This window comes from Artibeus jamaicensis, unplaced genomic scaffold (genome assembly GCF_021234435.1).
Source record: "Artibeus jamaicensis isolate MK-2021 breed Jamaican fruit bat unplaced genomic scaffold, CSHL_Jam_final contig_69, whole genome shotgun sequence".
Lineage (NCBI taxonomy): Eukaryota > Metazoa > Chordata > Mammalia > Chiroptera > Phyllostomidae > Artibeus > Artibeus jamaicensis.
Window position 1 is genome coordinate 831,525 of NW_026521927.1, and position 26,380 is coordinate 857,904.

General features: G+C 38.4%; 1 protein-coding gene across 1 annotated transcript; it reads right to left on the reverse strand.

Moving 5' to 3' along the window:
* Nucleotides 1-6,656: 6,656 nt before the first annotated feature.
* Nucleotides 6,657-7,610, reverse strand: LOC119050148 (olfactory receptor 52H1). Its single transcript, XM_037146311.2, is given in 1 exon segment — nucleotides 6,657-7,610. A coding segment is annotated over 1 exon segment (945 nt). The 5' UTR covers nucleotides 7,602-7,610.
* Between the last annotated feature and the right edge of the window lie 18,770 nt (nucleotides 7,611-26,380).

The following is a 26,380-nucleotide window of genomic DNA, read 5'->3' on the forward strand; positions in this document are numbered from 1 at the left end:
TTGCAGATCTTTGAAACCTATGGTTTCACACCTAGTCTCAGGCAAACCCCTCTGGTGGTGGGTTCTGTTCCCCTTATTCTTGGGGCTCAACGTTTTTTTGTTATCCTACAATCATAGAAATGAATTCTCCCAGGAAGCTATTTTTGACTCCAAGAAATGGTTGAGCAGGCTTCCACTGTGCTTTCCTAACACCCTCCTGTCATCATTGCAGTACGTAAGATAATCTGAATAAGTATCTACACATGTGATATCCTCCCTGGGCTAAACTATAAGCCTCTTGATTGTATGCAAAATGTGCACTTGCTTCACATCTCTATTTCCAGTTTGCATGAATTTTCTTTCATATAGCACATGCTTTATGAATGTTCTTAGACTAAAATTATGACATAAATAGGTTCAAAAATAGCAGATACAAGGCATTAAAAACCTCCAACTGTCTCTTTCTTTCTAAGGCAGACATTGTACATTTGTTCCACTACTCACTTTAAATACCCCCTACATTATCTTTCTGAACACCATAACTATGCCTAATTGAGACTGGCATATGACATCAAGCATATATGCAATATCTGGCCCAGGTACAAGGTTCAAGTATCTGGCAAAGATGGGGGCAAATGAGATGGCTGAATGAGTATGGCTAAAATCTAAGGGGCAACAGAAATCAAATCATAAAGACCTAAAAGATGGTAAGATACGGAAAGTATGGAAGAGAGAATATGAGGGGATTACTTGTTGATTTCTACTTTTATAGACTAGAACTCTAAATTCTCAGGATGAAAAGATAAGTCAATTCCCTTATTTGTAGGGTCTTAGTAGCTCATATCTGATATAACAGATGTAGAATTCACAAAAAGAAAAAGATACAGGAAGGGATAATTTATGTGTAAGAAAATTACTTGCTGATTTTTGTATAATTATTCTTTTTAATCCAAGCCAAAACATGATTTTACTCATGGTCTGACAATGGGACAGAATATTTGCAACCAGTAGCTGGGGTAGTAAATTTGAACTTGAAGGAAGAGCAAATCTGGACCTAATCTGTTTTCCTATAATCTGTAAAGGAAAGGGAATATTTTATTTTATTAGTTTTTTAGTTACATTTCACATACAATATGATATTAATTTCAGTGTACAATATAGCGATTAGATTTATATAACTTACAGTGACCATCTGTATAAGTCTACTAGGTACCATACATAGCTATTACAATATTATCGACTATATTTCCTATGCTGTAGGTTGGATGAATTCTAAATAGTAGTGAGCTCAGGTTTAAACATGATGGATCCTAGATGAGAATGGCAGTGGTAATTAGTAAAAATATTAACATCGCAGCTAACATTAGACGAGTATTTTTAAATCTTCAAAGCATATTCATCTATAATTATTTAATCCTAGTTCCAATCCCCTGAGGTAGGAAAGCAGACAATGAAATTTATAAGGAAGCTCACATATAAAAATTGAGAGCTGGAGTTACCAGCAAAGTGTCCATAAAGCCATAAAAATAAATGAACTCTAGTGGAAGGGGTAGAAAAATAATCACAGATAACTGGGCCAAAGACAAAGGGTAGGAGAAGGAAATGGAGACAGTGCAAGGAACAGTCCCTTCCTTTGTTTTTTTTCTAGGTTGTCAGGCTTTCATGGGAGCCATTGGTGCACGTAGGGGAATAATCGTGGGTTTGGGTTCCTAGCAGAGTGAAAGATGTATGTACTTTTAAATTATCTAGGCTCAGACTCTATTTATTTATTATTCCTTCAGCAAACTTTAAAGAATATCAGCTGTTGGCCAATTCACATTCTCAGCAAGGTGGAAATAGCCAGACGGGAATACGAGATAATCTCTTCTGATATTTGTGAGTATTTTTAGCAAGTTGGCACGGCAAGCAAAACCTTCAATCATCGTAGCTTAATTTAGGGTAACTAGAGTTCATAAAAACAATAAAAACAGGCTCTGATATTTTTTCCTTCCTGTGGAATCTGTTTTCACAAGAGCGAGGCTACATTCAATGGGAAGGAATATCACTGAACTGCGGGGGTTAGAGGTTCTATTCTAACTCCACATTTATGACTTCCTTATAGAATGTCTAGGAAAAGTCTGTTTTACTCTATAGGCTTCAGTTTCCTCTGCTAAGAATGAGATTTGGATGATTCCAGTCCCCCAGAATCTATCCAAAAGATTCCCCACTTCATATCCCCACCTCACTCTGCTTCAGACTCACCAACCTCTTTTCTGTCCTTAATCCATACCACGCCACATCCAGCCCAGGATCTTTACATTCCCTCTCTTCTCTGCTGTTTTCTTCTCCAGCCAGTTGTATTCCATCACTTTACTCAGCTTTATTTTTTATTGGTTATATTGCTGTTTGAAAGCAATGAATGTATTTCTGTTCTTATTATTTGTTACTCCTCCTAGAATATAAGCTCCATAGAAGCAGGGCAGATCCTCTTTCCTTGTTATTAACCTCATATTCTAAATGCTTAGAATAATGCATGGCATATATTATTTACTCGATAAATAATTCCCAAGTGAATAGATAATTTCTTTTTAACTTTACTGGAAGGACTCTATATCTTTCTTCAGTCACGACATATAGTATTTGCTCATCTCTACCTCTTAGGACATTTGGATGCATCTTACTGTGAATGTTCCTTTAATGTAATATTGCCCTCCTCATCCCCCTCCTCACTGCAGAAGTGTGTCACCTAATTGACTCTCTGGTGACCAAGAAAGTACATTCGTAGATAAAAGCTCCATTAGTCCTCTGGACAATGGTGTGCACTTTTAACTTTAGTGTTCAGATGAACTAGTTTGAGGTCTCATTTGTGTATGATGATGAAGGAGGGGTCAAAGAGATTTTTAGCTCCCCTCCATGAGAAGTCCAGTCATTTTTCTAGAACTCTATTTTCAGGGATCAGGTCCTTTGGGAGGGCTCACTTCCTCAAGGTGTTTAGAGCCTGGGAACTACTCTTCCGTCCCAGCACCAGTGCGGACACCCTTGGCACTAATAAATATGCTACATTTCCTGCTTCCATTACAGCACTGCTGATAGAGTTCACTGCTTATAGAAGACTAACTGAAAATGCTCTGTGTGTGCAGGAAGGAATGGGACATTTAAAGGGAATTACAGTGAAGCATAACATGGGCAATAATTAGAATCAAACATTATTTATTATAAACGTCCGAAATCCATCCACTAATACCCTAAATGAGGAAATTTCTAGGAGGAAGGCGCTGGCGGCCAGTGATGGCGACAGGTGATAGGACTCGAAGCTAGGCACCCTGAGGAGTGGCGGTGAGGGCAGCAGTGAGCGAAGGCAGCGCCAGCTGGGGCAGCGAGGGTGCAGCAGCGGGATGGGGCGGCTGGGTGGTCGCGGTGCCGGTACTTCTGACCAGAGGGTGGGGCGCTGGTAGCCTTGGCGGCCCTGGTGCTGCTTGGGGGCCTACTAGCTGGGAGTGCGCTGGGGGCCACTGGTTCCAGGCGCTGGGGCAGGGTCGGCAAGGACCGCCCCACCGCCAGTCTGCCGCTCAGGAAGAGCGACTTCAGCTTGGAGCAGCTGTTCAATGCTCCGTCCCCCGCACATCCTGCTTGCAGTCAATGGGTCTTCTACTTGACCAAAGGCACAAAATTCCACTGCCCTTTGGGTCCTTCTGGAATATTTGCTGGTAGGGATGCCTCCGGAGGACTGGCGACGCTTTGCCTAGGTAAAGAAAGATGCACTTAAAGATGAATACGACGATCTCTCAGATTTGAATGTCATACAAATGGAGAGTGATCGAGAATGTGAAATGCAATTTCAAGAAAAAACATGTTTATGTAAACAGATTGCTAAAACCAGAACAGTCAGAACATACAGAAGAAGAAGGGATTATAGGGGGGAAAGGTGAAGGGGTTGCGGGAACAATTATAAAGGACACATGGACAATAACAAGGGGGGAGGGAAACGGGAGGGAAGTGAGGAGGGCTGAGATGGTGGGGGGGGGAGGCAGAAAACTGTACTTGAACAACAATAAAGAATGTTAAAAAATAAAATAAAATAAAATATTCATAAACTGAATGAGAGAGAAAGAGAGAGAGAAGATACCAAGAAGCACAATAAACAGGATTGAACTTTGTAAACAACGAAAGTCAGGGACCTTCAGAACTGCAATTCTTACTCCTTTCACAGAATGTCCAGTGTCTTTGGTTTTGGTTCACTGGCTGCAAAAAATGTTCAACAGATTGTGTACAAGCATTTAGAAAATTTGAATACTAGATATTATTTATGCTGCCGAACTCATTTGTTATAGTTGTTTGTGGTGCCTGTTTGGGGCTTCATCATCCTGAAAAGGAGACAGGAATTTTTTTTTTTAAGAGCAAGGAAGTTACAAGGTTACTTTTTCTTTTAGGAAAAAAAAAAAACAAAGACAATCAAAGATGTATTTGCTACTTAAGTGCACAAATCTCAGCAACAGCAAGGGGTTCCCATTTCCTGTTCTGTGCTTCTGTTTTAGTGTCCAGAGAAGGAGGAAATCTGGGCAGGAGAGGCAGGGCACACGACAATTTGATAGGCTACCAAAACATTAAACTGTGAATCCCCAAACTTTTCTTATGGGTTCTGTCAGGGAAAAGGAAGAAAAAACCTTTAATTCTAAGAAATCTTTGGATATTAGGAGACGGGATTTTAAGTAGATTTAAGTAACCCTGACAGTAAGATCATTTGCAATACTTTTCATCCTGTCCCTTCCACTAGATTAAATCAATATTAGTTGTGCCTTATTTCATTTACATAGACTTGAATAGTTTTTAGGGAAAGCCCCTATATGAATTCAGAAGTCACTATAAGCAGAATTGAGACTGAAGTTAAAATATTCTGTTGACTGCAAAACCTTTATGTTATTATGTATATATAGAATATAAAAGAAATATTCAATGTTTCTCCCACATATGTGAATATACACAAACTTAATTAGCAGTGTGATGGCCAAACACATTTTTCCATGCTTTTCTCTTATCAAAAAAAAATTGAACACCAAATCAACAATTTTATCCCCCAACAGCTGCCTAATTTTAGGAGTCTGGCCCTCACAGCTCACCAGTGTGGGTACATGCAGCCATAGTGTGAATGTTGTGTGAGTGGGCATGGATGTGGCAGAGCACCTTGGAAGGGACTCTGCAGATACTGTACACACCAGTACCGTTTTAATAAAGCATGTATAATAAACCAAAATAAGCTTGAGTTAGACTTTACATACAAAGGGTAAGCCAGTGCATTATGATATGGTTGTCAGGATTGTGCACTTGATTCCAGGTAAGGAAGAGTCTTCGATATTGAAAAGCAAGAACTGGTTAACCAAGTTATATACATGTACCACATTCACTGTAACTTTAGAACGAAATTCCACTTTGCAAGATGCACTAAAAGATCTGTTTATTCAGGTAGAATTGATATATAAAATATACATATTTTTACTTCATATTTTGATGCCAACTGATTATACTGAAGTAATAGCACTCCAGGTAGGAGTCATTGGACACAAAACAATAAAGGATATTATACCAACAGGTATTAAATTCTTCCACTGTTAGTTGAAAACAGCCCTTATATGTCAGTTATTCAGTTTCAACATGACTATTTGGTTCTTAGTTGGAGACACGTTACACCAAAAAAAGACATTTTATTTATAAATCAATTAAAGTGAAGTCTCCTGTTTTATGCGTGTAATACATGCAGAAACCATCAAAGAAAGGGGAACTTTTTACTGCAATTATAAGCTGAACTATGTAAATTACAGCAGGTCCTTAAATAACATCATTTCATTTAATGTCATGTCACTATAAGACTGAGAAGATATCATAGGAACTTAATTCTTGTTTATTTCAGTTACTCTGTGGTAAAATTTGTTTGATTATACATCATTTGAAATTGCAGAACCTATTAATGACATTAAGTGAGAACTTGCTGTACTACATTCTCTTATAGTCAGTCTTGGAATGTTTCATAGAAAGTGAGGAATTTCAGCCAAATATCAACTGAAGAATGGTTGTAAAGACAAGAGTGTTAGTAAATGCTTTGTGTGCTTTTATGTAAAATATTTTCTGAACAAATTTGTTAAAGTATAGGTCCTCTGTATTACATGTATATGTATATGTATATATATATATAAAATGATTCATATATACGTATGAATCATTTGAGCCTAAAGTCCAGAAATAAACATACACTTGTAAATACAGAAACACTAAATATTCATGCAGTAAAAATTATGAATATGTTCATAAAAATAAGTAATTTTTGTGTTTTGTACTTGAAGTAAACCATGTTCTATAGACAAAAGAAAAATAAATTTCTAATAGATATTTTCACTTTGTCTTTTTTCATGTCTTTGATTCAACAGTTTCCTTTCTCCATAACTGTAAATCTCAAATTCTAATTTTTTTTCCATTTAGAGTAACTCAACTCTCTATTTTCATCTCCTTTTTCCTAGTCATAAACTGTAGAATAGACACAAACAAAGAAATCATCAAGGAACTTTTTATACATAGAACCATCTCTTTCATAGAGATATTTCCTGGTACTCAAAAGTACCTGCAGGCAGTTTTTACTTTCAAGCATTGCTTTTTAAAAATTACTGCTACATTAATATACACTAGCTTTTCCACTGTGCAGTGGAACATCATTTTCTACCTTTGACAGAAAGCAAAAGGATGACCTTATCTCTGATCTGCTTGGTCTTCACTCCATAGACAATGGGGTTGAGTGCAGGTGGAATAACTAGATAGAGGTTAGCAAACATGATGTGGAAAGTGCGGGAAATATGTCCAAAGCGATGGGCAAGGACAGAGAAAAAGCCAGGTGTATAAAACATGAGGATGACACACACATGGGAACCACAGGTGCCAAGTGCCTTCTGGCGGGCATCTCGGGAAGGGAGGTGAAAAACAGCGCAGAGAATGAGGGTATAAGAAACAGCAATGAGAATGACATCTGAGAGGACTGTCATGATGGGAACACAAAAGCCATACCAGATGTTGATGGAAATATCAGCACAGGAGAGCCGAGCAACACCTATATGTTCACAGTATGTGTGGGGTATGATGCGTGTCCTACAGAAAGGCAGACGTGTGAGTAAGAATACAACTGGCAAGATGATGCAGAAGCTTCAAAAAGAGATGCCCACAGCAATCTTGATGATGGTCTTGGGAGTCAAGATAGTGTTGTATCTCAAGGGAGAACAAATGGCCACATAGCGATCAAATGCCATGCTCATCAGGATGGCTGAATCCAGGACAAAGCTACAGTGGAGGAAGAACAGTTGTGTAAGGCACCCTGGGAATGTGATTTCTCGATCCCCAAGCCAAAAGATACTGAGTGTTTTGGGAACACCAGTTGTGGACAAGATGAGGTCAGTCGTGGCCAGCATGGAGAGAAAGAAGAACATGGGTTCATGAAGGCTACGCTCCACTGCAATGAGGTAGAGAAGGATGCAGTTTCCCACCACAGCCACAATATAGGTGATACAGAAAGGAATCCCAATCCACACATGGGATTGCTCCAGGCCTGGAATCCCCAGTAGGATGAAGGATCCTGGGTTGTAACTGCTCAGGTTGAAAATGACCATGGCAGACCAAGATGGCCCGGGTCCTGAGGACAGAGGGTGGTAAAGGATAGTTAGGTAAAGGATAGTACTCTCACTTCCAACAATTTACCGTTATTGATTCCTAAGGATAAGGGGATCATATAATTTATCATCCCAAACAGGAATTTTTTAAGTGAATGAAAGTTGGTATTATAACAGTAGCAAGTAACATTTATAAATCAGGATTATCTTAGATGAAGTTAGAATATACAGTCATTCTACATATAGAGAACACCTTCTTTTTCTGTGTGTGTGTGTGTATGTGTGTGCTGATTTAAACAACTTTTCCCAGGCAGCCTTCCAGAGTACCTACAACCATTGATTTCATTATACAGTATACTCTTAATACAAGTTAACAAACTACCGAATATACTTTTCCATGGGTTGGTGGATTATAGTTTACATGAGGTTTTGGACACATTTGGTTAAGCTCTGCTTGTTCTGTCATTGTGGAATATAAATCTCTGCCTCAGGGCAATTACTTATACCTACCTGGTGACTGGTTCTTAGGGTTGTGAAGTCAACAACTCTTTATTGTCATTCAAAAACTTAAGTCAGCTTACATGAGCTGACTTTCTACAATATGTTCAATAATTTAATTCTAATTAGAACAGTTTCCTATAGTGGAGGTTCATGAGCTCCACTTCTGCAAAAAGAAAAACAATGTTTGCCAGAACTGTATGAACTATGTAGCTGAATAATAATCTAATATTTTTGACTAAATGACACTATTAGTTAAGATTTCTGTCCAAAAGAAAACTTGTTTCCTTGTCAATACATATTCTATTAGATAGACATAGACCTCTAGTGTACATACTTTCTCAGATACACACACATATTTAATACTTACAACCTCAAACATATTTTGTTTGATATCTACATAATCAAGTACATTTTACCATCATATGTTTACCCTCACATTATCTTACACAAACATAAACTCCCCACCTCCTCCCCCCACACACACACACCAGACACACACATGCACTGCACACATAACAGTGAGAATGTAAAGAAAGTATTCTATAATTGGATTTTGGATTTTGGCACTTCCATTTGGTTTGTGATGTCCCAAAACCTTTACTCAGAGAATTTCTCTTTTAAAGACTAGGTTATACAATACTTTCTTCCTTCTCCACAAAGTGTTCACATGGAATGCTACATATAATCTATAGATAACTAACCCCACAGCAAGGCCAGGGACTCCCTGGCCTTGAGAACTAAGATGAGATGAGAACTAAGAGGAACTTTGTGATGACCACACACCTCAGATTCCAAACCTGACAAGGATATAACTCACTTTCAACCTTATCGCTATCCCAATTTTTATCTTACTCCTAGACCCATTTCGCCTTCCATCTCCCAAACTAATAGGTGTTTTATCCATTCTTCTGCTTTTGCCAAATGAAAAACAGGATGTTCTTTTCTTTCTGACCTTCACTTATCTATAAATAGAAACACATTTCTTATAGCTTTTCTATTTAAAGAAGTTATTGTGTCTTCACAATTCATATGATCTAAGTTCTAGGAACACAGCCCAGGGTTCAGGAGTAAGCCAGGTAGTCCAGCCCCCATCTGCTGAGTATTCTCCAATTTAGGCAGCTTCATCTTGCCTCCCTTGCTCACTGGGGGCCTAGTGCTCATCTCTTACCAACACAGAGATCTGATTGGGCTGTTCAGCCATTGTATTGAAACCTCTCTTCTGTACTACTCATGGAATCAGCCCCTGAAACCATATATTTTGAGTCACAGTTCTTCTAGCTTGTCTGAGGTCATCCATTCTATGTATAAACATGTGAGAAGAGTTCTTCTTTATCTTTCATATTTTCGCTCATTCAGATATAACAGATGGTTATACAGTCATTCAAAAGCATTTACAAACATGCATGGGCACACGCAAAGAAAGTTAACTCTGACACTTGTCATTCTACAAGAGCTTTACAGTATGGGGCAGTCTACAAGACAGTCTCTGGTCTCTGCAAAAAACAATGACATTAAAAATGGGAGGGGACTTAAATGAGGAAAATGCCTTTCATACATCAAAATAATTATAAGAGAATGAACAGCCAAATGCAATTCTTGAGTGGATTCTGATTAAACACACCCAAGTATAAATATAAATAATGTGTAATTGGAGAAATTCAAAATGAAGTATTAGTAATTAGATGATATGATTAGTATTATTTTCATTATTTTGGTTTAGTATTATATTAGTTAGACACACACACATAGGTATCCACAGTGTCTTAATTACAATATTGGCACAAAGTATGTTCTCTGGAGTCAGAAAATTAGGCACTTTAATCCCAGTTTCATAATTTACTAGTTGTATGAACGTGGGCAAACTTATTTGAACTATATGGTCCTTCAGCTCCTCAATTTTGAAAAGGACCCAGTATCTCTATTTTTTTAGTTATTATTAAGATAAAATAAGGCACTCCCCAAACCACTCTTTAGAGTAGTACCTGGCCAAAAATCAGCATGTAAAAATTTTTACTTCTTTTTATGAGGCTAAATTTTAATAATTTAAATATAATTAATAGTATTTAATAATATTTAGTATTATAGTATTAATACTATTTAATACTATTATAGTATTTAATTATAGTATTTAATAATACTATATCATCAGTATTATTACTAGTAGACCACAGAGTAAAAAAGAGAACCAAGAGAAACAGATGTGTAAAAAACTAATAAGAGCAGCCCTGGGCACACACAAACCCACACACTTAATTCCATTTTTTAGGTGAGAGCTACACGTACTTGTCAGCACAAGGACTTATCAGTATAGGTGCTGGTATAGAAATTGCCTGAACATTTACAATGGCTGATTTTAACCCAATTTTATAATTGTGCACTCATTCTAACTTTTAGAAGTCCATTTGATAGAACATATGTGCAAATATTAGAGACCATGACCTTGATTTATAGTTAGGAGTTGCTAAGAAAAAACAATGTTATAGTGTTTAATTCAAGTCTCCTAGGAATTGGAGCTCAAAGCTTGTCATTCCATTCCCCTTTTTGTCCAAATCTGAGTCCCAGCCACAACCCTTCAAACAACCAGAACTTACCTAACCTTGGGATAGAGCCAAACAGAGAAAGATTGTGCTAATGAGCACACAGAGAATCTGCAAGAGGGGCAGGCACACCAAACAAAGAAATAAGTGGAGAAGAGAGAAAGGGACTGATGAGCAGGTTGATTCCCTTCTCATTTATTTGTTTCTGGTCATTGCCCAATGTGGGGAGAAGGTAGACAGTGAGGGCCTGAGGGACACTGAGGCCCTCCTTCTTTTCCTCAAGGGAAGAGTATAAATAAACTTATATTAACCCTGCCCATGCCTATGAGTTAACAGTGCCTCAGGATGCACTTTTGGTTTAGCCTTTGCATGTGAGCTGATGTGCCTGTGGGTGTGTGGTCCTGTGTATGTGTGCCCCTCACATCATCTAGGTTTCCAGCTGATGCTCTCACTTACCAGATAAAAGACTTTGGGCAAGTTTTTTTATAAAAGGTGATAAGATAGTTCCTACTTCTCAAGGCTTTATATGGATTGACAAATTAAGTAAGACAGTGCATGTAAAAATGGTTAAGTCAGTGGTGGACTCATAGTGCAACTGTTAAAATTATTAAATGGTTCACTTCAAGATATTCTAATACTGGTTTTCAGAGTGGGGCTCCAGGATCTGGATTCACAAACTCTACAATGGACTTTTCATGAGGTATATGTGGATATGAGTATAAAGACTGGAAAGCAAGAAAGTGGGTTGGGCCTGTCTCTGCAGCAGAAGCAGGAGTAGAACAAATCCTGCACACTAGTTCCTTTGAAGGTCTTCATGAGAATGTTCTCGTTGGGGAGTGGAGGGATGCCTAAATATTCACTTTAACTTCAAGAGTATTATGTCCTGAACAATACTCACTACCCCATCAAAGAAGCTCTCTCAGTGTTCCTAAGCTCAGCAACTGTCACCTCACTATGTATATGAATGTTTTGTTGTTGTTTTTATGAAATTGTGTTGCTACTTTCACTGAAATATCTAATGACTCTATTCTCCTCTGTCTTTATTGCCCAGCTACCATCATCTCTTACGTAAGTTACCATAATTGCCTTAAAAGAATCATATGAAGAAACAAGAATTAAAAAAAACGAGGAGAGTCTTAGGAACCTCCGGGACATCTTTAAATGCTCCAATGTCCAAATTATAGGGGTACCAGAAGGGGAACAGGAACAGCCACAAGTGGAAAGCTTATTTCAACAAATAAAAAAGGAGAATTTCCCCAATCTGGCAAAGGAAATAGACTTCCAGGAAATCTACGAAGCTCAGAAAGTCCCAAAGAAGTTGGACTCAAGAAGGAACACACCAAGGCACATCATAATTACATTACCCAAGATTAAAATGAAGGAGAGAATCCTAGAAGCAGCAAGAGATAAGGGGACTGTCACCTACAAAGGAGCTCCCATCAGACTGTCAGCTGATTTCTCAAATGAGACCTTACAGGCAAGAAGGGGCTGGAAAGAGGTATTCCAAGTCATGAAATCCAAAGACCTGCAACCAAGATTGCTCTATCCAGCAATGCTTTCATTTAGAATGGAAGGACAGATAAAGTGCTTCTCAGATAAGATCAAATTCAAGGAGTTCATCATCATCAAGTCCTTATTATATGAAATATTAAAGGGACTTACCTAAGAAAAAGAAGATAAAAAAGATGAACAGTGAAAGGACAGCAAACTCACAGTTATTAACAATCACACCTAAAACAAAAGCAAACTAAGAGGACAGCTAGATCAGGAGCAGAACCATAGAAATGGAGATCACATGGAGAGTTAGCAACAGGGGAGTGGGAGGAGTAGAAGGGGGGAGAAGGTACAGAAAATAAGTAGCATAAACTGTAGGTAGAAAATAGACAGGGGAGGGAAAGAATAGTATGGGAAATGTAGAATCTAAAGAACTTGAGACATGTGGTGGTAAACTAAAGGGAGGGAATGGTGGGGGAGGGGGTGTGCAGGGTGGAGGGGAATGAAGGGGGGGAATAGAACAACTGTAATAGCATAATCAATAATTTTTTTTTAATTTTTAAAAAGAATCATCTTATTTCCATTTTTGTCTCCCTCCGTGCATTTTTCACACTGCAGACACACTGCTTTTTCTAGAGTAATCATACTTCTGAGGATGTTGTTTCTTAGCTACAATCTCATTTGGTTCTCATCTCAGTCTTGCGACTTGCCCTGCCCCCTGCTTTTATTTATCTTCATCCAGATCTGTGTGTGGTTTTCACATTTTTATAATTTGGACCTGTACACAAATTGAAACTTTATTATAATTATTATTGATTAAAAATATACATAAAGTAATAAAATTCATTTCTGTGGGAAGGCTGCTAGATCTGCCTGTGGGTACCATGAGGTGTTATGGACACTGGACCTAAGAGGCTCTTTTACCACTATTCTGACAGGTAGGTCAATTCCTTGAGTTTGGCAAATCCAGTCTCACTGTCTACATGTCTGCAAAGATATTTAACAAGAACCCTAAATAGTGAACTCCAGAATCGCTAATTTGTTTTCCTTAATGTAATCTGTAGGTATATTTCCTTGTAGTTGGACCTAGAGAACAAATAATTCCATTTTCAAGGGCTATGTTTTTACATCTCATATTGCAAGACTATTGAAAATAATAGCCAAATGCACACCAGTGGTTGTTTGAGGTAGTACAAGTTGAGTTTTTCTTGACCAGTATTTATTTTATTTTATATTATTTATTTTATATTTTATTTTATTTTATTTTATTTTATTTTATTTTAATTGTTGTTCAAGTACACTTTTCTGCCTTTTACCCCACCTCAGCCCCCCTTTCGTTTCCAGCCCCGCTTGTTTTTGTCCATGTGTCCTTTATACTTGTTTCTGCAAACCCTTCCCCTTTCCCCCTGAAATTCCCTCCCCTCTCCCCTCTAGTCACTGTCAGCCTTGACCAGTATTTTTAAAGAAAGAGTAGATATGTTTGAGTGATGACAATTTCCTAATCTTACCTTTGCTATACTCAGTCCCCTTAGGAAGACATCTGTCTTTTCTGACAATTAATTGTGTGGAAAATAACCCACTATAGGTAATTTGCATGACTTTTACATGAACACATGGTTCATACATAGAATTATAAAACTTAGAGTTTAATGTTGCCTTAACCTGGGCTAGGAAAGATAGTTTTCTGGTGAACCAGTTAATGATTTTTGCTAGACTAAAACAGAGACCTACTCTGGTGCCCTATCCTTCATAATTATGATTCACATTCTAAAAATTTGAACTACACTTCCCCATCCTCTGCCCCCTCCCCAACTTAAATAACAGTAGCAAACCAATTATTATTTTATATGCAAATGTTACGTTTCTATTAGCATGATCTAGGAGTAGTACCTTAACAGATAGCTGTCCCTGCTATCCAGCACTGTCATAAAGTAATTCATTATGATTTATCATGGTTCATCATGATAAATAGTTAAAAAATAAATAAAAGTCCACAATTCAACCACTACCATGGATATAACAATTTGTTCAAATGGAAATCCTGTAACCCTTTTGAAATGTTAAGTGAAGATTACTTTATGCCAATTTTAATATTTTATGCATTTTCATTTTGGCCACTATCAATTACTTGAATTCCCATTTAACTATTAATATTTAGCACAGTGTGGAATCAGAGTCATTTCACAAGGGACTTCTTTGCCCGAGGAAATGTATTATTTGGTTTGTTTCTTTTTTTATTGTTTATGTATAGTTCTCTCCATTTCCCCACCACCGCTTTCCCCTCCCCACCTCTCACCTCCCACCCTCAATCCTTCTCCCCTTTGGCTTTGCCCACAATTTGTTTCTAATTGGAGTTGACTCTGCCTTTCCTTCAGACAGCTAGTGGGGTTGGGTTTTCTTTGGTTAAGGAGGCTGATTGCCTACTGAGAGTTAGTGTCCATAAATGGGTAATATAGAGTGGCTGCTGAATCCAGTGACACCCCCCTCCCAACAACCACCATCCAAAACTATTGCAAACTCCATAACAAAAACAATAAATTTATGAATATTGTTTTAAATAAAATTTAGACTTTGTTGCCACCTTCTAAAAAACTCCTATGGCTTCCCCTTTCTCTTAGAATATTACACTCCTTAAAATGATTGGGATTTTTTAAAAATATATTTTATTGATTATGCCATTACACTTGTCCTATTCCCCCCCTTCATTCCCCTCCAGCCTGCACACCCCTCCCCCACCATCCCCCCCTTTAGTTTATGTCCACGTGTCTCAAGTTCTTTACATTCTATATTTCCCATACTATTCTTGTTCTCCCCCCTATCTATTTTCTACCTACCATCTATCCTACTTATTTTCTGTACCTTCTCCCCCCTTCCCCTCCTCCCACTCCCCTGTTGCTAACCCTCCATGTGATCTTCATTTCTGTGGTTCCACTCCTGATCTAGCTCTCAGTTTGCTTCTGTTTTAGGTGTGGTTGTTAATAACTGTGAGTATGCTCTCCTTTCACTGTTCATCTTTTTTATTTTCTTTTTCTTAGATTAATCCCCTAATATTTCATATAATAAGGGCTTGGTGATGATGAATTCCTTGAATTTGATCTTATCTGAGAAGCATTTTATCTGCCCTTCCATTCTAAATGAAAGCATTGCTGGATAGAGCAATCTCCATTGTAGGTCTTTGGATTTCATGGCTTGGAATACCTCTTTCCAGCCCCTTCTTGCCTGTAAGGTCTCTTTTGAGAAATCTGCTGACATTCTGATGGGAGCTCCTTTGTAGGTGACAGTCCCCTTATCTTTTGCTGCTTGTAGGATTCTCTCCTTCATTTTAATCTTGGGTAATGTAATTATGATGTGCCTTGGTGTGTTCCTTATTGGATTCATCTTCTTTGGGACTCTCTGAGCTTCCTGGACTTCCTGAAAGTCTATTTCTTTTGCCAGATTGGGGAAGTTCTCCCTTATTATTTGTTCAAATAAGTTTTCCACTCATGGCGGTTCCTCTTCCCCTTCTGGTACCCTCGTAATTTGGATTTTGGAATGTTTAGAGATGTCCTGAAGGTTCCTAAGGCTCTCCTCATTTTTTGAATTTTTGTTTCTTCATCCTTTTCTGTTTGGTCATTTTTTTCTTCCTTCTGGTCCACTCCCTTGATCTGAGTCCCAGTTTCCTTTCCATTACTATTGGTTTCCTGTGCATTTCCCTTCATTTCAATTAGTTTAGCCCTCATTTGTTCCTCTAATTTGTGAATAAAATCATCCAGTTCTGTGAGCATCCTGATCACCAATGTTTTGAACTGTGTATTTGATAGGTTGGCTATTTCTTAGTTGCTTAGAGTTATGGGCTATGGGGCTTTGAGTTCTTCTTGAGCCATAATGTTTTGGTCTGTTTGCACCTGTTATGTATGAGGGGCAGATTCTTAGGTGTTCACCAGGGCAAGGCAACTCAGTCTCTGGGTTGTGATGCTGTATGTGGGTGCAGGGTTAAGGAGGGGCAATAGTGGTCCCCTCTGCTGCTTCCTGCCACTGGGGCCTGCCTGGTCTGTCTCACTGCTTGCCCCTTCGCCTGGTTTATTTGTGTGCAAATGTGTGACCCCGGTCAGCCTGCCGCCTTGCGTCCTCACTGGGTCTGCCAGTCGCAACCCCATGCCTGGGATCTGCTGACTGCTGCCTGCGGGCCTTGGTTGGTCTGGCTGAGTTTTCCTGCGCAACCCCGCTCCACCAGTCACTGGCTCTGCCCCTCTTACCTGTCTGGCTGAACGGTTTATTGTTGTCAGACTTTCATATAATTCAGTTTTTTGTATTTTGGTTGCATTTTTGTTACTAAAATTTTGTTGTCTTTAAACCTGGTTGTGTGAGGAGGCACAATGTTTCCACCTTTGCCTCCATTTTGGCCGGAAGTTTCAGATTTTTTATCTTGTGTAATTTCACTTTTTGCCATTTCCTCCACTTAAAGTCCATGCCTCTCTGTTAGTTTTCACTGAGTGTTTTCTAAGCTCCGTTTATTTACATGTGCTAATTCCTCTGACTTTCTTCTTTTTTTTCTTCAGCTTTAGTGAGGCATAATGAAAAATATAAAATCTATATATTTAATGTGTACAACATGATGATTTGATGTAGATACACATATGACAATCAAGTTAATTATCATCTCACATAATTACTTTTTGGTGCTAAGAACATTTAAGAACTATTCTCTTAGCCACTTTCAAGAATATGACACAGTGTTATTAACTGTACCCATCATACTGTATATTAGATCTCCAGACACAATCACTGTATAACTAAAGGTTAGTACCCTTGAACTAACATCTCCTCATGAGCCCACTCCCAACCCAGCCCCTAAAAACAACCATTCTATTCTCTACTTCTATGTTATTCTTGTTTTTCCCCAGATTCCACATATAAGTGATAACACACAATATTTGTGCTTCTCTGTCTGGCTCATTTCACTTATCCTGAAGCCCTTTATCCATGCTATCACAAATGGCAGTATTTCATTTTTTATCATGGATGAATAATATTCCATTGTGTATATATACCCAAATCTGATTTCCTCAAGGCCATTCATTACTCTGGATGCTCAAGAATATTGACTAAACCATTCTTAAGGAGATTAGCATTATATTGACTCCCCACAGAATGCTTAGCTTTTATTGAAAGAAAATCTAGGGTGTTCTACTGCTCTATACTGCAATAATGGACTGAAGATTCCCATGGAACTATATATTTTATAAGAATGTGACTAATTACATTACTTGGAGCCCTTTCTCTAAAAGTTCTCAGAAGATATCTCTGTTCTTCATATTAGGAGTAATATTGCTTCTCTTAAAGAATTGACTGGCTTCTAATATTTAGACACTCTGAGTTATATAAATAAAACATGCTTACCTCTCATATGGGGTAGAGCTGTATTTTTGACCTATGTGTAATAGAAGAATATGAATTCATGGTTAAGTGGAAAGTATATTAGCCCTTTCCTTATTTTTGTAATCTTTTCATGTGTGCTTCTATTTGCCTTTACTTTCTCTTTTCCTGTGTTATGGATACTCAGTAAATGGCTATTAAAGTCTGATAAATAGCTTTTGTACCTTCAAAAGAAATTGCATGTGATGAACATGAAAGGATTGCATGGTAATTCTTCCTCTACCCTCTCCTTAGGTCCAGCTCTCCTCTTTGCTATCTCCTAAGAATCTCCCATTGCTATTAAGAGCAATGCTTATCTTGCTGATCTCTTGGGAAAGATTCCCCAGACTCCATACTCCTGGTACTAATTGTTCAGTCACTCTGGAGTCTTCTTCAAGCTATAGGAAATGCTATTTCCATTTGAATGGCTGAGTAAAGTTTAAGTTGTTGCTGGATAGATTTAAGTAGAGATAAAAACAATCTAACCACATATAGAAACCAAAAAAGGCACAATTGGGAAAATATGGAGATAATTAATAATTATAGACTTCTACTATGTGCCAGGCTCTTCTAAAATATAATTTATTTAGAACAGTCTTCTAAGATATATCTAAGTAGAGGTACTTTTATATTTCTCTCTGTTTTTTACAGAAACTGAAACTGAAATATGGTCTTACCTCAGATCTTGTATTTAGTAACTGGCAGAGCCAAGTTCATTAAATCTCACAGCCAATGCTCTTTAATGCTGCTGCCCCACTCCTGTGATTGTCTCAGCACACTGTGACATACCAGGAACTGAGAAAAGGTAGAGAAGGGTGTAAGGCAGGGGTGTCAAACTCATTTTCACCAGGGGCCACATCAGCCTAGCTGTTGCCTTCAAAGGGCCAAATGTAATTTTAGGACTGAGTAAATGTAATTACTCCTTAACTAGGGGCAAGGAGCTCGGCACTGCCGCCGTGTAGAAACTAGGTTCCAGGCCAGATAAAACAAGGCGGAGGACCATATTCGGCCCTCAGGACCTTGTATTTGTCAAGGGAAGATATAAAGCTGGAGTTTGTCCAGCACACCAGCCCTACCGTAGTTGAAGTTACTTTCCTGATATCCCTGACACTATAGGGCCTTGGGGTTTGTGGACCTGAATGTTCTCTGAGACTGTGGTATGTGATAACTCACCATGGAAGGTGACTGAGAAAAAATATACAGCTCAGCCTCCAGCCCGCACTTAGGATTTAAAGAGGAAATTGCTTCAAATATGTTTTTGATCAATACAGAGGTGACCTCTAGTGGAAGAAATATAGAATTTATATATTCTAAATTCCAGGTCAAGATAAAAGCAAATAAACACATTGTTGCCTGTGTCCATGGGCTATGCATATATGCATATATGTCTTTTTGTTACTGAACAGCACTTGGGGTTCTGCTGCCCATTGCCATCCTCTAGGCAAAAATTCTAGAGGCAAAGGTTTGGCGATAAGGGAGGGGAAATGAGTCTTTATTCAAAAGCAATTACTTAAACCTATCAAGTCACAGCTTTAATCACTTAAGCCTATCAATTAAGGCTAAACTCTAACAACTGAGTTCTCCTAGCTTATTCCTGTTAGTTTTTTGTCATCTTGTTTCTATATGGTTAGTTTACAAACCAAAAACAACATAATAAACAAAAAACTGTACACTTTTGGAAGAATGGCAGACTTCTGCCTCAGCTCCTATTCCCTCTGGAACACCCAAAGAATAAAACTGCCACCCTCTGCCAGGCCATCCTAGTCCTAGCCAATGCTCTGAGGTTTTTCCTGTAGGGTAAATGAAATCAGTCAGGCTCCCTCACCCAGATGTCTGGGCAATTAAGATAAGCAGTATTCCCATAGTCCTGAGAATGGGCCCACATGCACAGAATCACACTTTGTTATACAGTATCTTGGCACTCCGCTGGCTTTGTGTACATTTAGTATATAAGGGAGTTGGGACTTCCTGTGGTGAGACTCATGGCTTGTGGCATGCATACATCATCCTACCCTAGAATAAAAGCATGTTGGGCATTCCCAATGGCTTGATGAACTTTCTTTTGTCTGCCCAAATCCTGAGTGAACCTGTCCAGCCTAGAACGATCACAACACACTTCTTATGCAAAATGCCATCCATTGGGAAATGAAGGCAGCTGTAGCACAATTATCCAGGCATCCTCCAGGAAGAAGAGCCTAAGAGCAAACCTGAGAGACTGAGAGACAACCAGTTCAAGAGCCAAGGCACTCTCTGAGGCAGAGAGCCACCCATCTTTTTATTTCCATTGGCTCTGGAGGCATTCAGCTTCTCAGCCAGTCCCTTCCTAGACCACCCACAATTGCCTCCTACGGCCCCTCCCTGCTTCTCCACAGTGATCTGAGTTATCTTAACCAGATCTCTCTGAATCACTTTGACTAACCTGTTCCAGTCTCCCTCACCACTGCCCCTCTGAGATTTGTCAGTCTGTCACAAGTATCCCTGCTTCTGGTTTTATTTTGTTAGCTTACTTTGTTCATTAGATTCCATATATAAGTAAGGTCATGTGATATTTTCTTTCTCTCACTGTTCTATTTTGCCTAGCATGATAACCTTCAGGTCCATCTATGCCATTGCAAAAGGTAAGAGTCCACTTTTTTTTTACAGACACATAATATTCCATTGTGTAAATGTACCACAACCTTTAATCTACTCATCTACTAATGGGCACTTGGGCTCTTTCCAGATCTTGGTTGGCTACTGTAACTAATGTTGCTATTAATATAGGGGTGCATATATTCTTTACGGTTAGTGTTTTGGGATTCTTAGCATATATTCTCAGAAGTGGAATCTCTGAAGTGGCAGTTTCATTTTTAATTTTTTGAGGAAAGTCTATACTGTTTTCCAAAGTGCCTGCACCAGTCTGTAACCCCACCAACAGTGTACTAGGGTTCCCTTTTCTCCAATGTAGATGCATGCCAGGGGTGGGAGCTGGGTGGAAGGGGGAAATGGTGGGCATCTGTAATAATGTCAACAATAAAAAGAAGTGTATGACATGCAACTGGGGGAACAGTGCCTCCCTTCTCCCATTAAAAGACAAAACAAAACAAAACAAAAAACAACCTCTCAAAAAAGATAAAAGCAAATAAGCAACCTCCATAGCAAGAGTTAATCATTTTTGAAAACTTTTCATATAGTACATAAATCTAAAGCTCTACATGAAAATCACTTCTATAACCCTATTAATAACATGATGAAATAAGTAAGAATGTTATGCATATTTTTTAATATTTTATTTATTTATCTTTAGAGGGGAAGGGAAGGAGAGAGGGAGAGAAACGTCAATGTATGGTTGCTTTTCGTGCGTCCCCTGCTGGGAACTGGCCTGCAGGGAACTGGTCTGCAACCCAGGCATGTGCCCTGACTGGGTTTGAACGGCCATTGTCTGGTTCACAGGCCCGCGGCGTGCTCAATCCACTGAGCTACATCAGCCAGGGCTGTTATGCATATTTTAAAGATATAGACACTGAGGCAGAGAGATGTTAAGTAGTTTGCTGAAGGTTACACAATGAGAAAGCGGTAGAGCTGAAGATCTAATGCAAGAAGGTTTTTCTACACATGTGTGCATATAATCAAAATTCTCTATTGAGTATACGGCACATGGTCTACACATGATATATGGACAGCAAGTGATATAAAATTTAAGTCACCAAATTAGCAGCATAAAATCAAGCACATCACTTAGCTTACAAATACAGAGTGTTTAAACTTCACTATTTAAAAGCACAGATACCACTGAAGTCTTTTGAAATAAAATCTGATTACATGAAACAAACCTAGAATAAAATTACCCTAAAAGGATTAAAAAAAAGTAGGCAAACATACTTCAAAAATTTTAAATATTAAGGTAGAATGTAAAAATGAAACTCATACACACAAACAACACTATGGTGGTTTCCAGAGGGAAGTGGGTTAGCGAAGTAGTAAAGGGTAAAGGGGACCAAATATATGATAACAGAAGATGATTTGACTTTGGATGTTGGACACGCAAGATATACAGATCATGTTATTACAGCAATGTGCACTTGAAATCTATATGATCTTATTAACCAATGTCACTCCAAGAAATTTAATAATAAATAAATAAATAGATAGATAGGTAGATAGATATATAAATAAATAAGAAGCAAGCCTAGCAAAGCAAAAGTAAGAAGAAAGAAAATTACAGGGGGAAACTGGGACAACTGTAATAGAACAATAAAAACAGTAAAAGAAAAATTAAATTTAAAATATTCAAAGAAGTAAAAGGTACTTTGTGTCATTAAAAGAAATACAAATTAATGAACATATTGTCATATGCAGATATCTATTCTCAGAACTCTGGTTTTAAATAAATAACTACATAAATAAAATTTTATTTCTAAAAAAGTATTTTCCAAACACCTCCTTTAATTATCCTGATTCTTCAAAACGACATAGCTAACTAGCAAATTTAACAACCTGTCACTCACCTATCCAAAAAAGTTTCCTTGAAGTAGCCAACCCATCATTCTGGATGATGTCGTTTTGGTACTGAAACTCAGCCTTCCAATTCCAGGGCCATAGCTTTGAAGAACCATAATCCAAAACGGACTAATTTCACACACTTAGTCATCCTACTTTGTATCTATCAAATCTTATGGTTCAATTACTTCCAATTTGTTTTTCAACAAACTTGAGGTCTCTAGGGAAGTGAATTTTTCACTCTTCATTCAGTACCCAGGTGTCTGCATTTCTCTTTATCTAAGTGAAAGTCTATAATTCATCATTTCAACCATTCCTTTACAAATATTTTGTTTGGTGACCTTATATCACATATGTGAAGAAAAATTCAATTCTTAGATTAATCAACCTAATAAATACTCTAGGTCTGATGAAAATCACTTCTTAACTATGCATATTTCTGTTTCCATAATTCCATGATCATCAACCATAAGCTTAACCACAGCTCAGTGATCCAACAACATGATTTTGTTCAGCTCAATCTCCCTTATCTACTCTCTAAATACATTCACCATCTCTAGTGCCCTCTTTCTTTCTCAACAGATAATCTTTTATTTTATTTTACAGAGAAGTGAGAGGCCGTTAGATGTAAAATCATGATACAAGGCAGCCATCAGTGCACACCTCACATCATCATATCTCTCTCTCGATATATATATATATATACATATATATATATAAATACTTATTCATATCCACAGAACCATGTACTTATGTGCTAGGGAAGCACTTATAATTTATTGTACTTATTGGCAAATTTTCTTTTTTTCTTGAGTGTAAAGGCATTTTCATATTGACTCTGGGTCAGTTTCTGTAAAACATTTAAGTTTCATTGAATAAATAAATAATGTTTGATCATTGCACACAAGCTTCTTTTTGATATGGGAACTTTGTACTTTTTGAGCCCCATCTGCCCCACCCCAACTCTATTCACTGTTCAGTTTACTCTGTGTTACATGAAAGTGCAGTTTAATGAATGAATGAGTAAATTAAAACACATGTGCATACACACTACATATATGTACCCAGACACACGTGAAATCATAGGCCAAGTCTGCATAAAAGTCACATTACTTTTACTGCTGAAGATATCAAAGGTTAGAGTCTCACATGCTGGATTTACATTTGATTGGTGTTTTTTTTTTCATTACACCAAACAAAGTATTTGATCTCTCTAAAACGCCTATGTCTTCATAGAATTTTTGTGGCAGTCACGTAAGAAAAGGCCTCAGTGTGGTGACTAGCAATGTTAAGTTCTCAATGCCTAGCAACTATCACATAATATTATTATTATAAGCATCTGCGAATACACGCAGATGGCAGAAACCTACATAATGACAAAGTTTGGTGGAACTTTGATGGACAAATCACAAGGAAACCACAGAGTCCATGTCTGCTCTTCGAGATCTAAGTTCTCAAAGCATTTAGTTTTAACTGTTGAACTGTGTCCTCAAGATAGCCCAATTCTATTTGTTTTCTTTTTTTAATATATTTTATTGAATATGCTATTACAGTTGTCCCATTTTCCCTTCACTCACCTCCACTCTGCACACCTCCCTCCCACCCACATTCTCCACCTTTATTTCCTGTTCATGTGTCATACTTGTAAGTTCTTTAGCTTCTACATTCCCTATACTATTCTTACCCTCCCCCTGTCTATTTTCTACCTAGTGTCTATGCTATTCATTCTCTGTACCTTCTCCCCCTCCCTGCTCTTCCCACTCCCCTGTTGATAACCCTTCATGTATTCTCCATTTCTGTGGTTCTGTTCCTGTTGTAGTTGTTTGCTTTGTTTTTGTTTTTTCCTTCAGGTGTGGTTGTTAATAATTGTGTGTTTGCAGTCATTTTACTGTATACCTTTTTTATCTTCTTTTTCCTAGATAAATCCCTTTAACATTTCATATAACAAGGGCTTGGTTATGATGAACTTAGCCTGACCTTATCTGAGAAGCACTTTATCTGCCCTTCCATTCTAAATGAAAGCTTTGCTGGATAGACCACTCTTGGATGTAGGTCCTTGACTTTCATGACTTGAAGTACTTCTTTCCAGTTCCTTCTTGCCTATAAAGTCTCTTATGAGAAATCAGCCAACAGTCTAATGGGCACTCCTTTGTATGTAACTCTCTTCTTTTGTCTTGATGCTTTTATGATTCTCTCCTTATCTTTAATCTTGGGCAATGTAATTATGATATGCCTTGGTGTGTTCCTCCTTGAGTCAGTCCAACTTCTCTGGGACTCTCTGAGCTTCCTGGACTTCCTAGAAGTCTATTTCCTTTGCCATATTGGGGAAGTTCTTCTTTATTATTTGTTCAAATAACTTTTTCACTTGTTGTTCTTCCTCTTCTCTATCTGGTTCCCCTATAATTCAGATGTTGGAATGTTTAAAGATGTCCTGGAGGTTCAGATGGCCTCTCCTCAGTTTTTTGAATTCTTGTTTTTTCTTTTCTCTTTGGTTGTTTCTTTCTTCCTTCTGGTCCATGAGTCCCAGTTTTCTGCCCATCACTATTGCATTTTCCCTTATTTCACTTGCATAGCCTTCATTTTTTTTCATCTAATTTGAGACCAAATTCAACAATTCTGTGGGCATCCTGATCACCACTGCTTTGAACTGTGCATCTGATAGGTTGACTACCTCTTTATTGCTTAGTTGTATCTGTTCTGGAGCTTTGATTTATTCTTTCATTTTGGTCATATTTTTTTGTCTTGACGTGCCTGTTAAGTAGTGAGGGGCAGAGCTATAGGTGTTCACCAGGGTGGGGCAACCCAGTGGATGGGTTGTGGTGCTGTTTGTGGGGCAAGGGTCCAGGAGGGAGCAATGGCACTTGCTCTGCTCTCTACTGGATTTCAGTCACTTCCTCCGCTTCCCTTATGCAAACTGGGCCCTTCTGTTGCTGATTCCCATGTAGGTGCATTTGTGTACATTCTAGGACTCTGTGGGTCTCTCCAATGATCTCTCCTGTGAGGTTGGAAATTTCTCTTGGCACCTCGACCCCCACAGGTGTTTTCAATCAGTGTTTTGAGGCTTTATTTCCCCATGCTGGAACCCCAGGTTGCACAGTCTGTCTCACTCCCCAATTTCCTCTGGTTTATCTGTGCACAAATGTGGGACCACCTGGTCCACCAGCCATCTTTTGTGCTGCACCCCTTCACAATCTGCCACAATTGCTGGGTCCACCCAGTGCTGCCCTTTGAGCTTGGGGTCTGCCAGCCACCACTTTGCTGGGACTGCTCTCAGCCCTATCACCAGACTCTGCCCCTACTACCAGTTTGGATGAATGTGTCTGCTTTGACACTATGGTTGTTGGACTTTCATACAGTTTAATTTCTGTCAGTACAGGTTGTTTTTTGTTTCTAAATTGTTTGTATTTTACTTGTGTGAGGAGGCACACTGTGTCTAACTACCCCTCCATTTTAGCCAGAAGTCCCAATTCTATTTGTTTTCTTCTGCCCCATTTATCTGTCCTCATTCCAACCACTTAAGACATTAAAATCTGGTTCCCATGTCTACAGACTCTATTTCATGAAGAAAGTTGATCTGAGTCCATCCTGTCTTTTCTTAGGCTCAGTGTGTTTCTCCCTGTAGGGCCTCTATATGTCCTTTAGTGGGTGTCCTCCAGGATCTGGGTCTGAGATCTGCCCTTGACTTTCTACCTTGCCTGCCTTGCCAGTTATCTAATATTCACCAAACCCAAGCCCTTGATGAGGACCGTCAAGTCAACAATTCTCTTATTCCTATTTCTTCAGAGAGGGCATGTGGGATCCTGAGGGACCATTGCCATGAAATCAGTCAGGCACAAGGAGGCCCTTCCCAGGGGTCTAGTTCTTGAGGCTCTGATGTCCCAAAGGCTGAGTGGACTACTAAATCTTTGCAGTTCCAGGTCTTCTGGGACATGAAGTACCTCGAGTGAGCAGAATCCCTTGGGGCTTTGGAAAGTACAAGAGCTCTCACCACTGCTCATTAAGCCCACAGGAGAGGAATGAAGCTCATTTCATAATGGAAACAATCAATCATAGAGTAATAATACTTTTGAAGAAGGAAAACTGTCTAAGCCAGAAAGGACAAGTAAGCTTCCTTCTTGAGTTTTCTCTGACTTCCTCTAGTTTCCTCAGTTTTCCCACAGTCAGCTGATGCTTTCAGCTCTCCAGGTACAATTACCACAATACATATTGTGTTCATTTGTAAATAAATTATTTTTGCAAGCTATCTCACCAAAGACAAAAGAAAAATAAAATAACCATGAGAGGTTAGTGATATTTTATAGTGTGTGAACTTTGCTTCTGTAGGTCAATCCCATTTGAATCAGGTAAAAAAAAATCACTTTCAGATCTTAACAG